The sequence below is a fragment of the Symphalangus syndactylus genome, chromosome 6 (genome assembly GCF_028878055.3).
Source record: "Symphalangus syndactylus isolate Jambi chromosome 6, NHGRI_mSymSyn1-v2.1_pri, whole genome shotgun sequence".
Lineage (NCBI taxonomy): Eukaryota > Metazoa > Chordata > Mammalia > Primates > Hylobatidae > Symphalangus > Symphalangus syndactylus.
The window spans coordinates 66,741,389-66,759,984 of record NC_072428.2 but is presented as its reverse complement, the minus strand read 5'-3'; the positions used below and the strand labels follow the sequence as shown (position 1 = coordinate 66,759,984).

Sequence of the window (18,596 nt, the reverse complement as noted above, 5' to 3'; positions counted from 1 at the left end):
AAAGAAAAAAAATAGAGTTGAGCTGGGTCAGGGCTGGTTTGCCATTTTACTTAGATTCAGTCCACCTCTGCTCTGAAATCTCTTGAGAGTGATACCTTTTAGTTTCAGGGCCCACATCTACAGAATGAATTATTCCAGGTGCATCCATGTCTCTCTTCTCTATTGACACTCAGTCCCTAGGTCATGTCATTTAGGCTTTCATGGCTTTAAATTCAGTCCTGGGCTGTTGATTCCCAGATCTGAATCTCCAGCCTTGACCTTTCATAGCAGGAAACAAAGGGCACATTCAAACAGCATACCTGAAGAAAATTTAACAAAGGCAATATATACAAAGGTGTGGGCAGGATCAAGGAAAACCAACAGGAATGGTAACACTCCCTGGGGCTATCAACAGATGGGAACTGTTCCACTCCCTGGTCTAAAGGGGCAGAGGGAGGGAGCACTTACCAGACCTAGAGAGTAGCTATACTGATTCAGTGTTTCTTGTCTGAGATGATTGGGACCAGAAGTGTTTCAGATTTCAGATTTTCTAGGATTTTGGAATATTTGCATATATGTAATAAGATATCTTGGGGGTAGACCCAAGTCCAAACGGAAACTTCATTTATATTTCAGATACACCATATACACATAACCTGAAGGTAAGTTTATATACTATTTTAAATTTTTTTTGTGCATGAAACAAAGTTTTTACTGCAACCCATCACATGAGGTCAGGTGTGGAATTTTCCACTTGTAGTATTGCGTCAGTGCTTAAAATGTTTCAGATTTTGGAACATTTTGGATTTTGGATTTTCACATTAGGGATGCTCAACCTTTGTTAGGTGAGCCTTCCAACAGGAATAGTGGCCTTTGATAGAGGGACCCTGCTAATCTACATGACCTGGTAGAGAAAGAGCTGGGGGAAAAAATCTCACCCTTCTCACTTTCTTTGATCTCCTGCTAGAAACTCCTATTAAACAAACTCACTTGAAGGTTAGAAGCAAAGGACATTGATGCAGTCCATAAAGGTCACCCTTTGAGACACAGAGATAAGGGTAGAGAGTGGATCTGGGATGGTCAAACAGAAGCACACATACATGCAACAATTTTAGACTCATGAATGACTAATAGATATCTCAATAGATGGATATGTTAGGGAATGGAGTAGAGTGGAAAAGAGGCCTGTGAACAAGGTGCCAAATTAAAGATTATAGAGAAGAGTGATGAGAACGGTTAGAAAATTATAGCAAAGAATAGCAGTAGAGGGTGATATATATACTGAGCTTCAAAACTCATGTTTTTACATGAGACTGGTGGAATTGTGGTCTAGAAGAGGCATTGCATTGGTGAAAGCATGTGAGAACCACAGAAGGTGGGGGCAGAGAAGAATCAATACCAACCACTAGAGAGAGCCACAGGGGAAGTGGGGTCTTTCTGGGGAAAGCCAGGTGCCAGTCAAAACCAGAGAGTAAAAGAAACCTTCAACAGGCTGGGCGTGGCAGTTCATATCTATAATCCTAGCACTTTGAGAAGTTGAGCCAAGAAGATCACTTGAGCTCAGGAGTTTAAGACCAGCCTAGGTCACATGGTAAGACCCCACCACCACCACCCCCACCCCCGCACCATCTCTACAAAAAATAAAAAATTAGCTGGGCATGGTGGTGTGCTTCTGTGGTCTCAGCTATTTGGGAGGGTGAGGTGAGAGGATCCCTTGAGCCTGGCAGGCTAAGGCTGCAGTGAGCCATGATCATGCTACTGCACTCCAGCCTAGTTGACAGTGAGACCCTGTCTCAAAAAGAAAAGACATCTTTGAAACTGCTTTTGCAAACGTATGACCAAGACAGCGAAAGATACCTAATTTAATCGACTCCATCTTGCTTCTAATCTCCAAACTGTCCTTTTCATTCTTGGGCGGAGGGTCAACTAACTTTGGGAAAAACTTAGTATACAGTTTAAAACAAAGATGATAGCAGCCCTTTCCCAAAGCAGACTTCCTTCTTGCCTAGGGAGTAGATTGCATTTGTAGGACTAACATTAGCCACAATATTAGAAATTATGGTTCGGGAGTCATGCAGCTGGAGGCTACAAGATTCTGACTGTCTCTAAATTGCTCCTAAGATCAGTGCTTGAGATATTTTGCAGACCCTGCACATGATGAATCAGCTGGCACTACCTACATTGATAAACTGGCTCATCTGAGCTTGTGGCCCATCTAGGAACTGATTTGGTCAGGAGGACAGCTTTGACTCCCTATGATTTCATCTCTGACCAATCAGCAGTCCTGGCTCACTGGCTTCCCCACATCTACCATGTTGTCCTTAAAAACTCTGTTCCCCGAATGCTCAGGGAGACTGATTTGAGTAATAAAACAACTCTGGTCTCCCGCACAGCTGGCTCTGTGTGAATTACTCTTTTGTCTATTGCAATTCCCCTGTCTTTTTTTCTTTTTTGAGGCAGAGTCTCACTCTGTTGCCCAGGCTGGAGTGCAGTGGCATGATCTTGGCTCACTGCAACCCCCGCCTCCCGGATTCACTCCATTCTCCTGCCTCAGCCTCCCAAGTAGCTGGAGGCCACCGTGCCTGGCTAATTTGTTTGTAATTTTAGTAGAGAAGGGGTTTCACTGTGTTAGCCAGGATGGTCTTGACAGGATGGTCTTGGTCTGCTGACCTCGTGATCTACCTGCCTCGGCCGCCCAAAGTGCTGGGATTACAGGCGTGAGCCACCACGCCTGGCTCCCCTGTCTTGAGGAATCAGCTCTGTCTAGGCAGCAGGCAAGGTGAACCCTTTGGACATTTACACCTTCAACAGTGGCATTTGTCTTGTTTATTGTTTTTTTAGAAGTTGTGGTTGGAAGTTTTGGGAGAGAAAGGGAAGGGTCCAGGAAAGCACTGAACACAATGGAGATTAAAGTACAGGAGAGGCCAGTCAGTGGCTCGTGCCTGTAATCCCAGCACTTCTGGAGGTTGAGGCATGATAGTACAGACCTGCAGTCCCAGCTACTCAGGAGGTTGAGGCAGGAGGATTGCTTGAGCCCAGGAGTTTCAGGATGCTGTGAGCTATGATAGTGCCACTGCACTCTAGCCTGGGTGACAGAGTGAGTCCTTGTCTCCAAAAATTAAGTACAGGAGAAACTCAAAGGTGTTCAATTGGTGATGGTACTACCACGTAAGGGGTGTTGGGAAACATGACCAGTGTTTTCGACTTCTACAATGAAGACTGTTAAGGTAGCAGCATTTGAGATTGAGGGAGCAGGAGTGCTAACATCCTGTGGGCTCAAGACAGTGCCGCACAATTGTCCTTACTTTAAATGCCAATAACATCCCCCACTGATGATTAATTAATCCTTATATCACTAAAGATTACAGAAATATGACATATGGTGGTATTATCTGGTCTCAAGGATCCAAATGGAATGCTGATGTCACATCCAGGTAGTCACAGTGTCCTTGGCTTGTGGTAGCCCTGAGAGAAGTGGTATTTGCTTTGGATAGGAACGTGGTAGTTTAGACTAGATATAGCTGGAGGGAGGCAGTGCCCCCTATCAGTGGAATATTTTTATACAACAAATTAACACTCTCAAGTTTGTTTCCGCATTCATTTTTTGTATTCATTATAAACAGGGTGATATGGTTTGGCTATGTCCCCACCCAAATCTCATCTTGAATTATAGTTCCCATAATCCCCATGTGTTGTGGGAGGGACCTGGTAGGAGGTGATTGAATCATGGAGGCAGGTTTTTCCCATACTGTTCTTGAAGTAGTGAATAAGGCTCACAAGATCTGATGGTTTTATAAGTGGGAACTCCCCTACACAAGCCCTCTCTTGCCTGCCACCATGTATGATGTGACTTTGCTCCTCATTCACCTTCTGCCATGATTGTGAGGCCTCCCCAGCCATGTGGAAATGTAAATCAATTAAACCTCCTTTATAAATTGCCCAGTCTCAATTATGCCTTTATTAGCAGCATGAGAACAGACTAATACACAGGGTGAAACTAAGAAGAATTGGCTTGAATTATAGACTGGCTGTCTATCACATTGAGCATCCTCAGAGGGAAAGATGTGTAGACAATGCTATGCAAACTAAGTTTTTCTTAGAAACATTTGTAATGGAACTATTTCATATTGGAATCACAGATTAATCAGTGAATTTTTTGTGTGTGAAAAGGAACCTTAGAGACTACCTTGAACCCACTGTCATGCTTCTGAATACTTCAGTGTAGAAACACAAAGCGTGCTTCCATTTTGGTCATTCATACCATGCAAGTAAATGAATAGCTGAATACCTTTTATTTTAAATGTAATTATGACCTTTAGAAATAACAGCTGGTTTAAAAATGAGCCAAAGTGTAAGTAAAATGGGCAACGGATATACTTCAGTTCCCAAAGAACATTTATAAGGAAAAGTTGTGTTTCCTTTGCAGCTTTCAGTCTTAGAGAAAAGACTTCATCATCTTATATGTGATGTGGCTTTCTGGGCTCCTGACATCTTTATAGAGTTTGACTGGAATTTCCTTCTCTTGAAAATGAATGGGCATTTTCTTGCTCTCCACACTCATAAGCTTCACTCCCAGGGGGCCCAAGTTTACATAATCCTATGGTGAACAGACACAAAAAAGAATAGGAGAGGTGATTCAGCAAATTACCAGCTTTGATAGATTAGGCTTTCTTTATTACAGTTGGCCTTTATCTGACAGACTTCATTGCCCCCTAATTGCCTGATGCTGTGTAGCACATGAAATATAAGAGCCACTATAAATGGGAAAAAACAAAATACTCAGTAAACTTATATACCCAGTAGGGCATACACAGTAGGCAAGATCTTCCAAAAAGCAGGCAGCAAGGCTGGAAGGCTTGTCTCATAGTGGGTTAATGGGGGAGGGATGCTGGCTATAGTTAGTGCAAAACTAACTATAGTCTGTGAAAGGAAAATAAAAACATGGGACCCCAATTCACTCTGTCAAAAGGAAAAAATTAAGCTGAAAGCTGAGTCATGTAAGCAACTGCCTTTCCTTTTGTTCCTAAGCAGATGCGTACAGATAAAAGGTTAAATATCTCCACAGGTAGCTACTCTATGTTCACCTGATCTTTTGTAAAGTACAAGGTGAATACATAATTGACTGTTCCCCTACCTGCTCCTTTTCTCTTGCAACATGTGGATGACCATACCTTCCTGCTTTCCCCTCCAGCCCACTTTTCTCCTTTAAATATTGAAGGCCTCCAAGTCATCTTTGGAGACAGGCACAGACCACACACTATTTCTGTGATTTTGTGTTTTTTTTTTTTCTCCCAGGTATTTTCCTTAACATTGGCAAAATCAACTTCTAAATTGATTGAGAACTGTCTCAGATATCTTTTGGTTTACAAATCTAAGATATCAACAAACAGAATTAGAAGTCTAACTGATATGAAATCAATAGCTAACCCAAATCTGGGTGGACAGAGTTCATGCCCTGCCCAATGTCCCTTCCTCCAGGAAGTCTCCCATGCCATAACTCTTGCTTTTTAATTCCTTTGACACATCACTTTAGCAAACCTTTCCCAAGTTTTCACTATATGCCAAGCCCTATATCAAGTGCTGGGGTGCAATGATAAGCACAGACTGATCAGGGACACAGGTACAGGTGGTCTGTTTACTCTTATATGGTACTTGTTGATTTTCTTACCTGTGTTCTACAAGTCTATAAGTGATTTGGGGGCAAGGCCTGCTGTATGGGCATATTTGAGATTTCATTTCTTGCTGTTCTCTCCCTTAAATGCACAAGCATTTAACAAGGACCTGGCATATTGTGGGGTTCTCAATAAATATTTATTTGGATTTAGAAGAATCAAAGAATGAAAAAGGAAGGTGATGTCTTATTTCTCAAAATACATATAATTCTATTTAGCTTTCAAAATATGTAGCTGTGATAAATGTAAGACAGTAGAAAAGCAAGTTGATGGAGACCTACCACATATTTCAGAATCACTTGGAGGAGGCTTCTCAAGTAATACACCATGGCCATGGCAGTTTGACTACATCAAAAACTTTCACGGAAAGTAAGTCTTTCATTCAACCAAATGGTACGCAATTTGGGGATTTTGTAGACAACTGTCCACTAGCCTGAGATCATCATGACATCCCAGGAGTCATGATTCCAAGATACTCATGGAGGTGTTTCAGTGCTAGAGAAACTAGAACTTTAGTCTTTAAATCATCACTTGATGGCAGCAGGATTGAATTGTAGTCAGTTAAAATGGTTTGTGTTGGTTTATTCAGTTTCTTCTGCTTTCTTACGTCATTTTTTCCACTACCAGACATCAAATTCTAGGAGAACTTTTAAAGTATCAAGAGGGAAAATAACAAGGGATGGCTGTGGAAGTAACTGGAATGTACTAGAAAGAAGTTTTAAAATTAAAAGGCTTAATACTCCAGGTTTTAATGAATGGTATATGTGCAATCTGTACTTTCCAAAGATAGCCTAATTCATATCCTATTCCAAGTGCTTCTCTTACAATGTGATACTGACCTTCCTTCATCAAGATGTAGGAGCTATGTTCCTTCCCCTTGGATGGAACTTTGTAACTACATCAACCAGCAGAATATGATGGAAGTGACAATGTATGATTTCCAAGGCTAAGCCATATAAAACTGCCTGCTTGCTTGCTAGCTTGCTTTCTCTTTCTCTCTCTCTCTCTCTTTCTTTTTTTTTTTCTTTCTTTTCAGAGTCTCACTCTGTCACCCAGGCTGGAGTGCAGTGATACAGTCTCTGCTCACTGCAACCTCTGCTTCCCAGGTTCAAGTGATTCTCCTGCCTCAGCCTGTCGACTAGCTGGGATTATAGGCACGTATCACCATGCCCAGCTATTTTTGGTATTTTTAGTAGAGATAGGGTTTCACCATGTTGGCCAGGCTGGTCTCAAATTCCCGACCTCAGGTGATCTGCCCACCTCAGCTTCCCAAAGTGCTGGGATTACAGGCATGAGCCACCACAGCCAAACTGCTGCTTTTATCTTGGTCTCTAGGGTTGCTTGTTTTGGGAGAAGACAGACACTGTAACAAAAGAAATTCAAAACACCCTGTCGGGAGGCACATGTGAAGAAGAAGTGAGGCCCTCATTTTAGCCAGCATCAACATGCTAGCCATATGAATAAACCACCTTGGAAGTAAAGACTCCTGCCCCAATCAAGCCTTCAGATGAGTGCAGCCCTAGCCAATATATGGTTGCAAGTGACTGAGAGTCCACCAAGTGAGAACTGTCTAGTGGAGCCCTTCCTGAATTTCTAACCAACCCTAAGTGAGAATAAATAGTTATTGTTATAAGCCACTAGGTTTTGGGGATTGTTATGTAGCATTAGATAACTTACTGTGTATACTATTAATGGAGGCCTATAGAGGAATATAGGTAGCAAATTGGGCAAGAGTAGGAGTAAAAATGGTATCCAAATGAGAGATGTGAATGGTGGGCCAATTTTACTAATAATTGCAAATGGAATTTTCAATATCCATATTTTAGGTTAATTTTTTCAATTAAAACAGCATTTCTCAAAACAGAATTTTCTTAGTAGTCAGAGTTGTGTTCTTACGAATCTTACCTTGAAATCCTTCTCATCCTCATATAGTAAGTACTTCATATCAGTGTCCCCAAACTCTGTGCATGAATTTTCCTCTTTATCTATCTTCACATACTGGAGATCTTTGATGCTATTTTCATGACTAAGATGTAAGGTACTGCTCTCATCTGATGAGGACATCAAGTCTCTACTTTCTACTTCTGTGGGTTGCAATTCTGACTTCTCTTCTTGGATGAATACAAAGGAATGACTTATGTATACATTTTGAACATATACAAATAAAAATGCAATGCATACTTTGTCACATTTTTAATTGGATGGAACTTTGAGAATTGCAAATGTAGAATTTATGTATTAAAGTAAGAGGGAGTCCCATTTGTAGAAACTCTAAGTTGTATTTCTTTCTGTTAGCTAATAAGTTACAGTAATTATATTGGTGCCTATGTATATGTTGTCATTTTGGTTGGCTAAATAGGGCCCTAAACCTTGCCAGTGTAGACAGCAGCCTCATCCCTCTCCACCAGTATTTACTTAATTTACTGTGAAACATGATGACCTTCATTTGAAAGTGGGACTACAGACAGGAGACAGATTAGGACAAGCACTGCAAGAGGAGAAATTTAGAGAAGCTGGCAGGTATCTATTCTGTGAATAGCTTTTGTATGTGGGGCACCTGCTCACAATAGATAAGTGTTTTTTAAATTGAAAAACAAGAGTTTGAAAAAAATCATCATCCTTACTGCAATAAAGTAATACCTATATGTGTTTCTGGCAATTCCAAGGGCATTTCTTCAGGTGGCACTTCTAGTCCAGCAGCTTGGGTGAGATATAGTCGCCTAAAAGAACAAATAAGAAAAACAGTCTGTCAGTCGATAAATATTGCATTGCATGCTTACTAGGGTCTATCTCTCTACTAGGTGCTAGAAATGCATAGATGAAAAATGAGACATAATTTCTACCCTGAGGAGCATAAAGCCCAGTGGAGTGGCAGACAACCTTACAGTGTTTTAAAGTCATGGTGTGTACCATGATGGGTAATTACCATAGTGTGAGAATGATGGGATGCAGAAAGAAGCAGCACCTGAGTCAACTTTAGGAGGAAGGAAAGTTTTCCTGGATGAAACCTGAGCTTAGTCTTTGATATAGTTTAGCTGGGCCCCACCCAAATCCCATCTTGAACTGCAGTTCCCATAGCCCCCATATGTTGTGGGAGAGGGACCCAGTGGGAAGTAATTGAATTATGGGGGTGGTTACCTCCATGTTGTTCTTGTGTTAGTGAGTTCTCATGAGATGTGATAATTTATAAGGGGCTTTTCCCCAACCTTCACTCTGCACTTCTTCCTGCTGCCATGTGAAGAAGGTTATGTTTGCTTCCCCTTCTGCCATGAGTCTAAGTTTCCTGAGTCCTCCCCAGCCTGGTGGAACTGTGAGTCACTTAAACCTCTTTCTTTTCTAAATTACCCAGTCTCGGGAAGTTTTTTATAGCAGCGTGAGAATGGACTAATACAGTCTTGAACCTGGAGGTGCTTGCCAGGGAAGAGCTGGGGTGAAAAAGGGCATTCGAAATAAGGAAATAACACACTTAAAGTTCAAAAAACTGAGAGTGAGCATGGCACCAGTCAGGTCGCTGTTGTAGCATTTCAGGTGCGGAATGATAGTGGCCTGAAAGACCACTTTTGAGTGGTTTTGGTTTTGAGATGAAGAAAGAGATAGAGAAAGTGAGCAGTAGGAATCCAAGATGCCATCTAGGTCCTGGCTTTCGCTTAGTGGTATGCTTCACCTACAAGCCCAGCAAATTGATGTCCATATGCTGTTGTAGCTCTCTCTACATTGTTTATTCTGTGCTCTCCTTTTTGGAGTGTCCACTGAATTTTCAATCAGAAAATATGATGCTTTGAAAACTCTGTATGGCATTTCCATGAGGTTTACCTGAAGACAGCATGAAGTAATTGAATGCTTGCAAATGTGCAAACAACACTTCACGCTTAGCAGCTAAGCAACCAAAGTGAATACCCTAAATTAGGGGCTGTCAGTTATTTAAAGAACATGAATAAAGTGTTATCCAGATGCTAATAATGGCTCCAGCAAATACTGTAACTACATAAAATATTCACATCTATGAAACCTTCTAAAAACTTAACTTTAGTTAAGGTAAGTTTAGTAAAGATACCTTAATAAAGGTAAGTTTCACATGTAGCTGTGGTCTTCAGGGAGACATGTCTGAGGCTATAGAATTCTTTTGTTTCCTAGTTTTACCATTGTGAACAATTAAGATCTTTCTAAATGCCATAACCTTCAGGAATCTAGCTTTTTCTATTAATTGCTAGTTTACTGTTACTTCTGTACTACTACAGGGTAACAACACTTGATACTTAATGATATGGAAAATAGTTTAAAAGATGTTATTATGGTAAGTTAGTGTTAGATTTGTAGGTGTTGGCCCACTTAGCCTCAACCCTGTGGCACTGGAGTCCTGGGCAGTCACCTCTGGCTGACAGTTTCCTCATCTGTTTGCCCCAATGTGTCAAACAAATCCTATGACATTCTATGTGAGTTGTGATGGGAAAAAATTTGAGTAACTCTACATAGGAAATGTGGTAACTCTATTAACCACAATACCCCATTCCTCAACCAAATACGAAAATAGAACTTCTTCTATGTCCACTGGAGACAGTTCATGTCTATTTCTTATCACCCTACTAGTATTTTACAGAACTTAATTCTCAACAAAGAGATGGAGGGGGACATTACCATAAAAATATAATATGTGTAATATTTCTTTGGCTTGGAAATGGGTACAGTAAAAGCTCCTGAACACCCTCAGGTTATCTTTCTGCATAAGAAGTCTAGCAGATAATTGAGGGCTTTCAAATTTTCCAGTTTCTTTATGCAGGTCTTTCTAAAGTGTCCAAAACAGTTGCCTCAAGGAGTTTACAATCTAGTAAAGCAGCAGACATTAAATAAGTAATCAAAAGTGTGATAAAGGTTGGTTACAAAGGAAAAGTTCAGGGTGTTGTGGAAGCATATAGCAAGGACACATATATAAGTTCCTATAAATGTCACCCATGGTGTTTCTTTTCCCTTGAAAATATTTTGACTTCATTTCTTCCAACTCTGAAGCTAGACTAAGCATTCCATTACTCTCAGTAAGGAAAACCAGCCCCTAAAGCACTGATGAACAATGTGGATTTTACAGAAGATTTTTATAGGGAAGAGCGAGGATGAGGTTAAATTATATACTGCACAGTACACAACTCAATGAAAATCCCCATTAAAAGTTTCTCAGTATCCCATTCTGTTCTTGCCAAGTTCCCTTTGGCCCATGAAATAATTCCCTTTTTTAGAATTATTAGCACTTCACAACCATGTCAGAACAAAATCAAATATACCAGACTGAGCTGATCCAGGTAGAGACACGGGTCTGGCAGTTTAGAGGGTAGCTCTTTCCTAAAGTTTAGCCAGTTCAGAAAAGAGGGCAGTGGACAGCAGCTATAGCAGTAGTTAGAAGCCACATACCAGCAACACCTGGCAGAGATCAGACATGATTCTAAAGGCAGCAGCAGCAGATGACGAGGATTAGATGTGGGACAGGAATGTAGCACTGGATACCTGATCACAGAGAGGAGGGCTGGCAAAAGTGAGCATTGCCTACTGGGCAACATTGAGCACCTACCCCCTAGGGCCCTCTAGGGCATGAGCTCAAGAGACTGGAAGTACAGGAGTTCAGTAATCAATCCTCATTCAGCCTCACCTCGTCTACATTGGTATCTACTCTCTCTGAAGCACACCAGTAATAATGCAAAGGGGGCAGATGGCCTCTTTCTCTATCCTGCCCCACCCAGTTTATCTCCCAATTTCTCTAATCTTGTATCCTGACACCCAACATTTAGCCTAGCAAACAAGGAACCCATAATTTACCTGTATCCACCTTTCCTGGAAAACAATAGAAAGTTTATACATAACAAATACATGATCATGTCTCAAATAGTAGTTTTCCATGTCACACAAAAATAGGAACTACTTGTGTGGAAAATTTTTCCTGGCTATTCCACCAGGTTCAACTTAACATCTGCTTTAATTCCTAGACCTAGACATTTCTCTCCCACACTTGCACACATGCACCCTACATTTGTGTGACTTCCCCTCTCTTCCTAAACATGCTACTATTTAGATTATTTTTTGGTTTTGACTACTTGTCTAAATTATGAGTGCCATTTTGAATTTTAATTTTATATTCAAGGGCCCTAGGTTTCTGTCAGGATTAATATATTAAGACTTTTTTTTTGTCAGATAAGGAAAACAGCTAACCAAACATATAAAGGTGTATGCACCACTTGGCTTCTTGTATGCAAGAACAAATGTGACTTGGAATGCCAAGCTCTTTTCTTGGCCTACAGAGTAGTTTTGACTCTTTCAACCAAAAGAAATAATTCTACAATCCACAGGAGTCCAGATCACCTCCATGAAACTTCCAGCAAGTGGATCACCTCCTCCTCTGTGCTAACTCTCTACCTCCTCCATCTTCTGCTGTACTGTTATGTACTTATTTTCACGACCATTCCCCCTGCTGGTCTGGAGGCTCCTGAATGTTGGCAGTTATGATGTTCATGTTATGTGCTGGCTATTGTGACTACAGTGCCTTGCAAGAAAAAACAAGTCAAACTTTACATTGTACCAATGGTCAATAGTAATAATCCTATACCTTCATCATGACCATTTTTTGTGTCCCTTTCTTTTTGACTACTGCTGGAGCACTGAATAATTAAATCATCTTTTTTTTTTTTTAAAAAAACAACTTTTTACAGCAGATACAAATGTTTACAAAATACTCTGTATATATTAACAATTTTCACCTGGGTATCTTGAGATCCACAAGTCTACAGTTGAATAGTTGATCAATAAGCACCAAATTTTCTGCTTCCAGTTCATGAATAGCATTTTTTAATTCTTCAACTTCCTTCCTGTGAATTGCAACCTGTTCTCAGAAGGAGAGAATGAATGTTGGTACTTATTGATTCAGTTCAATTAAGTTTTCTTTTCTTTCTTTTTTTTTTTGAGACGGAGTTTCACTTTTGTCGCCCAGGCTGGAGTGCGGTGGTGCAATCTTGACTCACTGCAACCTCCACCTCCCAGGTTCAAGCGATTCTCCTGCCTCAGCCTCCTGAGTAGCTGGGATTACACGCATGTGCCACCATGCCCAGCTAATTTTGTATTTTTATTAGAAACAGGGTTTCTCCATGTTGGTCAGCCTGGTGTCGAACTCCTGACCTCAGGTGATCTGCCTGCCTCGGCTTCCCAAAGTGCTGGGATTACAGGTGTGAGCCACCATGCCTGGCCAAGTTCTATTAGGTTTTATATAATAAACTCAACTTCTAAAAGTGCATTTGCCTGAGGGGAAGACCTATTGTGTATCATTTATTACTGGGCTTGCTTTGTGCTTCCTCCCTAAAAAGGAATAGGTGGAAATCATTTTTAGATCATCAGCAGAACTTGTCTGAAGAGTTAGGCAGTTATGATAGAATAGCAGGAATTGTCCTTTTCTACCCTTCAAAAACACCGCTGAACTTATATATAAGCCAGAGGCAGACATAACTAAGAAAACATGGCTGATGAATTTAGCAATAGGGCATATTAGTAGCTGAGTTAGGCCCTATCTAAGGGTAATTATAAACAATACAATGAAAACCAATAACACTGGGAAAATGCTATATTATTGGGACTTTTTAAAGGAGAAGCACAGGCCTAGTAGTCCTTCTATCAGCCTCTAGAATACAATGATGTTCTCTCTGAGTGCTAGGTAATTCTGAAAACTGTCAGGTAAATGAAATATTGTTTGTCCATTCGTTCATTCATTCAGTTGTATTGTATACTTATCATGTGGCAGAAATGATATTACACTTTGGGAACAAAGGATCAACAAGATGTCATAACCTTCAAGGATCTTGTACCCTAGTGGGAAAAATGGTAATGAAAACAGAAAATAGCATGAAAATAACCATAATGGAAGCCATCCTGGTGCCATGGGAGGAGAGAGAGCTTCACCCTACTTCTATCAGTTGTCAGAGATAAGGGAGCATTAATAGAAGAGATGACACTTAATCTGGATCCTGAAAGCTAAGCAGGGACTCCCTAGGCAGACACAGGAGGCTGTGCTCTAGGCAGAAGAAACCACATGTGCAAAGGCATGACAATTTTAATGTGGATAGATACAAAATAAGAATGGGGAGAAGCAGGAGAGGAACTGGACAATTAAGGAAGGGCCAAATAATGCTAAAGAGTCTGGTTTTTATCCTGTAGGTGATGGAAGTCATTGATAAACATAGCAGGCTTAATGTTTACTGAAGAAATGGACTAACTTTTGTACATCAATTGGGCCTGTAAAAAAGAAGAAGAAAAATAATGAGGCTATTTCAAATAGGAAAAAATGTCCTGGTTCTGTTGGTAGAGTTCTCATCTGTTTTTAAGAAGTGTATTTTGCTGGGAGGCTGAGGCAGGAGAATCACTTGAACCCGGGAAGTGGAGGTCGCAGTGAGCTGAGATCACGCCACTGCATTCCAGCCTGGGCAACAGAGCGAGACTCTGTCTCAAAAAAAAAACAAAAGTGTATTTTGATGACTTTTGTCCAAAGAAGGCTTGATAGTGGGAAGAGTATATAGAAGAATGTTACTGGATAGAACGTCCAAACCCACCTCTCCACCACCCAAAGCAGCCTGAGCTACACAGGTGCTGGATCAGGAGGTGCTCATGGAGAGAGAACAGAGCAACAGGAGAATTAGAAGCAAGAGCTTAAAATAGAAAGAGGTAGGCTGGTGAGAATAATGGTGATATAAACTGGAGGAAGTAATAAAAGTCTTGAGGGAATATGATGAAAGAAAAAAGGCACAGGGGTTTAGATTCAGTATCTCTTGTCAGGAGCTGCCAAGAGTGTAACTGAGATGTGTACCTAGAAGGAGATGATAACATTTTCTGCTTTGTCACTGAGATTTAATTGTATTTTGGAATCTTAAAGCATTCAGTATGTTACCATATGCATATCTCTACCACATGATCATTTATTAAATGCAGGAATTCTCAGCAAATAACACAAAAACCAAAAATAAAAATAAAAAATTAGCTGGGTGTAGTGGTGTGCACCTGTAGTCCCCACTACTTGAGAGACTAAGGAGGGAGGATTGCTTGAGCCCAGAAGTTCAATGTTACAGTGAGCTATGATTGCACCATGACACTTCAGCCTAGGTGACAGAGCGAGACCCTGTCTCAAAACAAACAAACAAACAAAAAAACAAAACGACAAAAAAGAAAAAAACCAAAAACATGAGACAGGGCTTGCTCTGTCATCCAGACCGGAGTGCAGTGGTACCATCTCGGCTTCACTTCAGCTTCAACCTCCTGAGGCTCAGGTGATCCTTCCACCTCAGCCTCCTGAGTAGCAAAACTGCAGTAGCAGAACACTTGGCTAATCTTTTTTTTTTTTTTTTTTGGTATTTTTTTGTAGAGTCAGGGTTTCGTCATGTTGCTCAGGTTGGTCTCAAACTTCTGGGCTTCAAGCAAGCTGCTTGCTTTGGCCTCCCAAAGTGCTGGGATTACAGGCATGAGCCAGCCGGCTATGAATTCTTTCTATCTATCTATCTATCTATCTATCTATCTATCTATCTATCTATGCTGTGTCACCAAGGCTGGAATGCAGTGGCGTGATCTTGGCTGACCACAGCCTCCGCCTCCCGGGTTCAAGCGATTCTCCTGCCTCAGCCTCCACGGATGCCTTCCATGGGCGCCCGCCACCACGCCCAGCTATTTTTTTCGTATTTTTAGTAGAGACAGGGTTTCATCATCACACCTGGGATTATAGGTGTGAGCCACTGTGCCCAGCCATAAATTCTTATTATGGGCAAGGTTCAGAGCTAGATGTAGAAGGATGCAAGGGTGAATAAGGCATGGCTCCTTCCCTCAAGAAAGCTTATAATCCAATGAGTAAAACCACAAATAATTATAATATAAAGCAATACCAGTCCCATGGAAAAGGCTCAAATATTGCTGGTGGCTTGAAGTTAGAAAGAAAGGCATATATTATTTATCTGCCTCAAACAACTTAGTAAAACCATTTAAGTGCAGATTACTAAATTACAAAGCTAGGGTTTGGTGTTTTAGGATCTCACATGTTGAGAGATAATTATGTTGATTACAAGCTTGAATGCCTTAAGGAAAATTTATGATTTTCAAATGTCAAAGGATGAGGAAAAAAAATTGTAGTTAGACACTGTAAACAGAAGGAATTAATACAACATTTGGGAGATGTTTGACCTAAGGGCTTGGCATGCCTGGGAGGTAGCACACACAGTTCTTGGTCTCTTTCGAAAGCTGGGAATGGGGGCCCTTTTGAGATGTTGCATCCACTCTTACAGGCTAAGGCTCTCCTATGATATCACATATCCCTTTAGAATAGTAATGTGCTCCTCAATAGCTATCTCCCTCAGCCTTTTGAAATGTTAGGGAATAAAAACTACTTCTTTTTCATAACCCTACAAACACCTTTGGATTTCTGGGGTCAGAAAGTAAAAAGGAGGAAGAAGTGGAAGACCACATTTCCCTCCTTGCCTCAGCCGCCCCCCAGCAAAATGCTGAAGAAATATACATAGAAACTGGAAGAGATAATTTAGTTAAAATGTTAAGTTGGGGACCTAGGATCCTGATTAAAATATATGTTCTTGAAATTTTCTCCGGAAAGATCCAAGTTAGCCTTATGTCTCCTCATACTTGAAATCCTGATGGTAACTTCCTTGATTCCCTTTGTCTAGTTTCTCCAGCTTTCCATTTGTTAATCTCAATCATTTGGAAATTCCAGTTTCCTTCATTTTCTAATAAGCATGCTAAATAAAACCAGATAATTAAAATCATGCAGTGTTACTTATAACAACTAATACATGAGAAAAAGAAAATAAGTATAAATTAAAACAACAACAAAAAAAGATAATCATGTAACAAAACAGCTTTGTAGCCTTCCCAGTGATCTAAATTTTTGGTTATTGCTGAAAGATAAATGGAGAAATATTTTCATTAGTTCCATTATTAAATATCCTTTGTTACTCATTCTAAACTTTCACCAAAGAAATTAACATATATTGTTCTATTTCCAGGCAATTTTCAATTCTTGTAATGGTACCAGATAGTTTTAATTACTTTTGCAAGTAAATTTAATAATGTTAAAAATGAATATTTATTAAAACAAAGAGAAATTAAATCTATTACATTTCCATAAAATGATTTGTTATTTAATTTAATTTAATTTAATTTAATTTTTTGAGACAGGATCTCATTCTGTCACCCAGGCTGGAGTATAGTGGCCTGAACATGGCCTTGAGCCTCAACCTTCCAGGCTCAAGTGATCCTCCCATTTCAGCCTCATGAGTAGCTGGGACCACAGATGTGTGCCACCATGCCTGGCTACTTTAAAAAAAATTTTTTTTGTAGAGATGTGGTCTCACTATATTGCCCAGGTTTGTCTCAAACTCCTAGGCTCAAGCAATCCTCCTGCCTTGGGCTCCTGAAGTGCTGGTAGTACAGGTGGGAGCCACCATGCCCAGTTGATTTGTTCTTTATTACAAAGCTCTTTTTGTTCCTCATGCCATTAAACTTAGAATTTTTTTTTCTGTCATTTATTTCCATTGAACTGTGAGAAGCAGAAACATAATTTCTGGCTTTAGTAGGAAGAGTCAAGTCATGAAAACAGCCCTTCTTATTAGTCAAATGCAAAATTTTTGTAGTCATTTTCCTTAAACCTAAGATTTAAGACATCTCATGAGATTAAGTGAATTGAGGCCGGGCAAGGTGGCTCACTTCTGTAATCCCACCATTTGGGGAGGCTGAGGCTGGTGGATCACCTGAGGTCGGGACTTTGAGACTAGCCTGACCAACATGGTGAAACCTCACCTCTACTAAAAAATAGAAAAATTAGCCGGTTGTGGTGGTGGGCGCCTGTAATCCCAGCTACTTGGGAGGGTGAGGCAGGAGAATCACCTGAACCTGGGAGGTGGAGGTTTCAGTGAGCCGAGGTTGTGCCATTGCACTCAAGCCTGGGCAATAGAGTGAGGCTCCGTCTCAAAAAAAAAAAAGAGAATTGTTAAGTTATTTGATTAGGATCATACTTTGTATTTAATAAATGTATAAGAAGTAAGTTTCTCCCTAATACTCTTTTTTTTTTTTTTTTTTTTTTTTTTTTGAGACAGAGTCATGCTCTTGTCGCCCAGGCTGGAGTGAAGTGGCGGGATCTTGGCTCACTGCAAGCTCCGCCTCCCGGGTTCACGACATTCTCCTACCTCAGCCTACTGAGTAGCTGGGACTACAGGCGCCCGTCACCACGCCCAGCTAATTTTTTGTATTTTTAGTAGAGACGGGGTTTCACCGTGTTAGCCAGGATGGTCTCGATCTTCTGACCTCGTGATCCGCCTGCCTCGGCCTGCCAAAGTGCTGAGATTGCAGGCATGAGCCACTGCGCCTGGCCCTCCCTAATATTCTTTAACTGTTGAGCTCACCTTGAGGTTTTAAAATTGTTAATACCTTTTTTTTTTTTTTTTTAATTTTTCGAGACTGAGTCTGGCTCTTGTTGCCCAGGCTGGAGTAAAGTGGCACAATCTCTGCTCACTGCAACCTCCACCTCCCGGGTTCAAGCAATTCTCCTGCCTCAGCCTCCCATGTAGCTGGGATTACAGATGCATGTCACCACGCCTGGCTAATTTTTTTTTTTTTGAGGCGGAGTTTCACTCTTGTTGCCCAGGCTGGAGTGCAATGGTGCAATCTCGGCTCACTGCAACCTCTGCCTCCTGGGTTCAAGCAATTCTCCTGCCTCAGCCTCCTGAGTAGCTGGGATTGCAGGCATGCACCATCACACCCAGCTAATTTTGTATTTTTAGTACAGATGGGGTTTCCCCATGTTGATAAGGCTGGTCTCGAACTCTTGACTTCAGGTGATCCTCCGACCTCAGCCTCCCAAAGTGCTGGGATTACAGGTGTGAGCCACCGCGCCTGGCCCACGCCCGGCTAATTTTTGTATTTTTAGTAGAGATG

The 18,596-nt window shown here is 40.9% G+C and overlaps 1 protein-coding gene across 3 annotated transcripts in view; it reads right to left on the bottom strand.

The window, feature by feature from the left end:
* Positions 1-4,252: 4,252 nt before the first annotated feature.
* The window catches only part of CCDC83 (coiled-coil domain containing 83), a 73,272-nt gene continuing 58,928 nt past the window's right edge, over positions 4,253-18,596 (bottom strand). The window contains exons 8-12 of one of the 3 annotated variants that reach the window (XM_055283132.2): positions 12,389-12,510; positions 11,052-11,144; positions 8,292-8,371; positions 7,557-7,762; positions 4,253-4,576 (exon numbers count right to left, since the gene is read on the bottom strand). In XM_055283132.2, coding sequence (XP_055139107.1) covers positions 4,415-4,576; positions 7,557-7,762; positions 8,292-8,371; positions 11,052-11,144; positions 12,389-12,510 — 663 coding nt within the window. In that variant the 3' untranslated portion in view covers positions 4,253-4,414. The remainder of the gene's footprint in view (positions 4,577-7,556; positions 7,763-8,291; positions 8,372-11,051; positions 11,145-12,388; positions 12,511-18,596) is intronic. The other 2 variants (XM_055283133.2, XM_055283134.2) reach the window with 2 other exon arrangements.